The 4,515-nt window shown below is 49.4% G+C and overlaps 1 protein-coding gene across 2 annotated transcripts in view; it reads left to right on the top strand.

Moving 5' to 3' along the window:
• The window catches only part of TTLL1 (tubulin tyrosine ligase-like family member 1), a 22,913-nt gene that overhangs the window by 3,151 nt on the left and 15,247 nt on the right, over positions 1–4,515 (top strand). For both annotated transcript variants that reach the window (XM_011945142.1, XM_011945141.1), the window contains exons 3-4: positions 2,557–2,691; positions 2,960–3,068. In XM_011945142.1, coding sequence (XP_011800532.1) covers positions 2,557–2,691; positions 2,960–3,068 — 244 coding nt within the window. The remainder of the gene's footprint in view (positions 1–2,556; positions 2,692–2,959; positions 3,069–4,515) is intronic.

Genomic DNA, 4,515 nt, shown 5'->3' with positions numbered 1-4,515 from the left:
TGAACCCGGGAGGCGGAGCTTGCAGTGAGCTGAGATCTGGGCACAGCATTCCAGCCTGGGCAGCAAGAGCGAGACTCCGTCTCAAAAAAAAAAGAAGACCAGCCTGGCCAAGATGGCAAAACTCCATCTCTACTAAAAATACAAAAAAAAAAAAAAATTAGCTGAGTGAGATGGCAGGTGCCTGTAATCCCAGTTACTCAGGAGGCTGAGGCAGGAGAATCGCTTGAACCCAGGAGGCAGAGGTTGCAGTGAGCTGCGATCGCGCCATGCACTCCAGCCTGGGTGACAGAATGAGACTCTGTCTAAAATAAAAAAGAGAGAGATGGGGTTTTTCCCTGTTAGCCAGGCTGGTCTCGAACTCCTGACCTCAGGGTGATCCACCCGCCTCGGCCCCCCAAAGTGTTGCGATTACAGGCGTGAGCCACTGTACCCGGCCTGTTCCGTGGTCTTTGGCCACAAGCCACGCAGCCCATGCTTGCTTTTGCAGGCGTGTGTCATCTGTCACATGGCGTCACAGTGGGGCTCTGTGGCTGTCTTCGTGTGATTAGTCCCAGACTCTGTCCAAGGCAGGCCATGAAGAAGGGTGAGGGTCACGGGCCAAGGCCTGCAGCCGGTTTTCGATTACAGGCTGGTGTGAGAACCACTCAGTCGTGGTGGTTCTGAGGCAGCAAGGCACCTGCCGAAGTCTTGGGACTTGGGGTCCTGGGTTTGAAGCCCAGTCTCACACACACTGGCTGAGCATGTTTTGTTCTTCAGACTGTCCGTGTCTTACATTCTCCATCTGAGTAAACTGGGGACACCAGCAGCACCACCACCGTGGGGTTGTGGTGGGGATGGAACAAGTTAACACGCGGGAAGTATGAAGCATCGGGGAGGAGCTGGGCACAGCCGAGCAAGCGGTGGGGCAGTGGCCTCGTGGCAAGCCCAGGGGCCCGGGTCTGCTGGCTTCTCTTTGTCTTTGTTTTATCTCAGCTGCTCAGAAGTGCCTGGGGCCCACTGGGGGCAAAGCTTCCTTCTGATCCTTTTCCAGTGGGGAGATGACTCACTTGTCAGGAGTTCCCAGGGTAACGGGAGACACCTTCTCATTTTATAGTATGTTTACTTTTTTTTTTTTTTTTTTTTGAGATGGAGTCTCACTCTGTCGCCCAGGCTAGAGTACAGTGGTGCAATCTCAGCTCACTGCAACCTCCACTTCCTGGGTTCAGATGATTCTCCTGCCTCCTATATACATATATAAATATATGTATTTATATATATATATAAATAAACATTGGCAGACTGACACTAGCCCATCATCACCCAAAGGCCATCGGTTACATCAGGGTTCACTCTTAGTGTTGTCCATTTTGGGAGCTTAGACAAATGTATGGTGACATGGATCCACCATTATTTTCTTTATTTATTTTTTGAGATGGAGTCTCGCTCTGTTGCCCAGGCTGGAGTGCAGTGGCAGGATCTTGGTTCACTGCAGCCTCTGCCTCCCGGGTTCAAGCGGTTCTTCTGCCTCAGCCTCTTGAGTAGCTGGAATTACAGGCGCCTGCCCCCATGCCTGGCTATTTTTTGTATTTTTAGTAGAGACAGGGTTTCGTCATGTTGGCCAGACTGGTCTCAAACTCCTGACCTCAGGTGGTCCATCCGCCTCGGCCTCCCAAAGTGCTGGAATTACAAGCGTGAGACACCGCGCCCGGCCAGATCCACCATTATAGTAACATACAGAGTAGTTTCGCTGCCCTCAAAATCCTCTGTGCTCTGCCTGTTTATCCCTAGTCTGTGGCAAGCACAGATATTTTTACCGTCTTTATTTAGTTAGTTAGTTACTTATTTATTTATTTATTTGAGATGGAGTCTTGCTGTGTCACCCAGTATGGAGTGCAGTGGTGCAATCTCAGCTCACTGCAACCTCCACCTCTAGGGTTCAAGTGATTCTATTTATTTATTTATTTATTTTTTGAGATGGTCTCTCGCTCTGTCGCCCAGGCTGGAGTGCAGTGGCGCAATCTCGACTCACTGCAAGCTCCGCCTCCTGGGTTCACACCATTCTCCTGCCTCAGCCTCCTGAGTAGCTGGGACTACAGGCGCCCACCACCGTGCCTGGCTAATTTTTTGTGTTTTTAGTGGAGACGGGGTTTCACCGTGTTAGCCAGGATGGTCTCGATCTCCTGACCTCATGATCCGCCCGCCTTGGCCTCCCAAAGTGCTGGGATTACAGGCGTCAGCCACCGCGTCCGGCCAGGTTAAAGTGATTCTAATGCCTCAGCCTCCTGAGTATCTGGGATTACAGGCACACACCACCATACCCAGCTAATTCTTTTTCTTTTTAGTAGAGACAGGGTTTCGCCATGCTGACCAGGCTCATCTTGAACTCCTGACCTGAAGTGATGCACCTGCCTCGCACTCCCAAAATGCTGGGATTACAGATGTGAGCCACTGCTCCCGGCCGAAACTCTAATTTTTTAATTTTAATGAAGTCCAGCTTATCAGTTATTCCTTTCATGGATTGTGTCTTCGGTATTCCATCTTTTACTGTCTAATTTTTACTTTTTCTGCCATGTTTAGGTTTGTGTCTCAATCTAATAAAGAAGCCTACGTGATCTCTCTCTATATCAACAACCCGTTACTAATTGGCGGGAGGAAGTTCGACCTGCGCTTGTACGTTCTGGTGTCCACGTACCGTCCGCTACGCTGTTACATGTAAGTGTCCCTAAGGTTTTGGTTCCCTCTTGATTGTGTTTTCACCCAAAACATCTTTCTTCTTAGCACCATTGTGAGGTTTGGTGAAACAGTGCATGTGCGGTGCCTGGCACGGGGCAGGGATTGAGGGAAGTAAGAGCAGTCAGACCTGATGCTGATGTGAGTCGTGTAAATCACACACACAAAAGCAGCTCTCTTTAGAGAATGAAGTGGTGTCTTTTCTTTGTGTTGCTCCTCAGAGTTTGAATTAATCTACATTCCCACCTAGGTATAAGCTTGGGTTTTGCCGGTTTTGCACAGTGAAATACACCCCGAGTACCAGTGAGCTGGACAACATGTTCGTTCATCTCACCAACGTCGCCATCCAGAAACACGGGGTGAGTGTGTCCTTTCGTTCGTGCTTACAGAAATGGACTGACTTTCAGGCCGGGCACGGCGGCTCACGCTTGTAATCCCAGCGCTTTGGGAGGCTGAGGTGGGTAGACCACCTGAGGTCAGGAGTTGGAGACCAGTCTGGCCCACGTGGCGAAACCCCATCTCTACTAAAAATATAAAAATCAGGCCAGGCGTGCCGGATGCAGTGGCTCACGCCTGTAATCCCAGCACTTTGGGAGGCCGAGGCGGGTGGATCACGAGGGCAGGAGATTGAGACCATCCTGGCTCACACGGTGAAACCCCGTCTCTACTAAAAATACAAAAAAATTAGCCGGGCGTGGTGGCGTGCGCCTGTCGTCCCTGGCATGAACACAGGAGGCTGAGCTTGCAGTGAGCCGAGATTGTGCCACCGCACTCCAGCCTCGGCGACAGAGCGAGACTCCATCTCAAAAAAAAAAAAAAAAAAAATATTTGGCCGCGTGTGGTGGCTCATGCCTGTAATCCCAGCACTTGGGAGGCCAAGGAGGGTGGATCACCTGAGGTCAGGGGTTCAAGACCAGCCTGACCAACACAATGAAACTCTGTCTCTACTAAAAAAAAAATACAGAAATTACCATGGTGGCTGGCGCCTGTAATTCCAGCTACTCGGGAAGCTGAGGCAGGAGAATCACTTTGAATCGGGAGGCAGAGGTTGCAGTGAGCCAAGATAGCACCATTGCACTCCAGCCTGGGCGACAAAAGGGAAACTGTCTCAAAAAAAAAAAAAAAAAAAAAAAAGACCAACTTTATGGGTTTCTTTCTTCTTTCTTCTATTTTTGCAAGAACAGGGTGGGTATAGGAGTGATACATGAAGAGTATCCTGAAGAGTATCCTGGTCTAAGGCCTGGCACTGATGGGACTGGGAGGCTCTAGGCATCAGATCAGGCAGGCTGGCATGGGGCGCATCAGCTGAATGCCCAGGGCTGTGGGGGGGCACCTGGAGAAAGAAGGCAGCAGGCTCAAGCCCTGCCTTTCTAGTTCTGTGTCCTCGGGCAAGTCAGTGTAACTCTCAGAGCCTCAGTTTCTCCATTTATAAAAGGAAGTCATAGTATTACCTGGCGGGACTGTGGGAGGATGTCATGAGGTGACTTCTGTTTAGACTGTCCCTGAGGTACCCTGCCTCAACTTACAATTTTTCAAGCGTCCAGGGTTGTGAAAGCGACATGCATTCAGTAGGAACTGTACTTCAAGTACCCATGCAACCATTATTTTTTCTTTGAGTACAGTAGTCAATAAATTACCTGAGGTATTTTACACTTTATTATAAAATAGGCTTTGTGTTAGATGATTTTGCCCAACTTCAGGCTATTGTAAGTATTCTGAGCATGTTTTAGATAGGCAAGGCTATGATATTCAGTAGGTTAGGTGTATTAAATGCACTTTTTCTTTTCTTTTTGAGGTGGAGTCTCA

The sequence above is a fragment of the Colobus angolensis genome, unplaced genomic scaffold (genome assembly GCF_000951035.1).
Source record: "Colobus angolensis palliatus isolate OR3802 unplaced genomic scaffold, Cang.pa_1.0 Scaffold239, whole genome shotgun sequence".
In the NCBI taxonomy this organism is placed as follows: domain Eukaryota; kingdom Metazoa; phylum Chordata; class Mammalia; order Primates; family Cercopithecidae; genus Colobus; species Colobus angolensis.
Note: the sequence above shows the minus strand (reverse complement) of the source record. Positions and strands in the feature narration are given on the sequence as shown.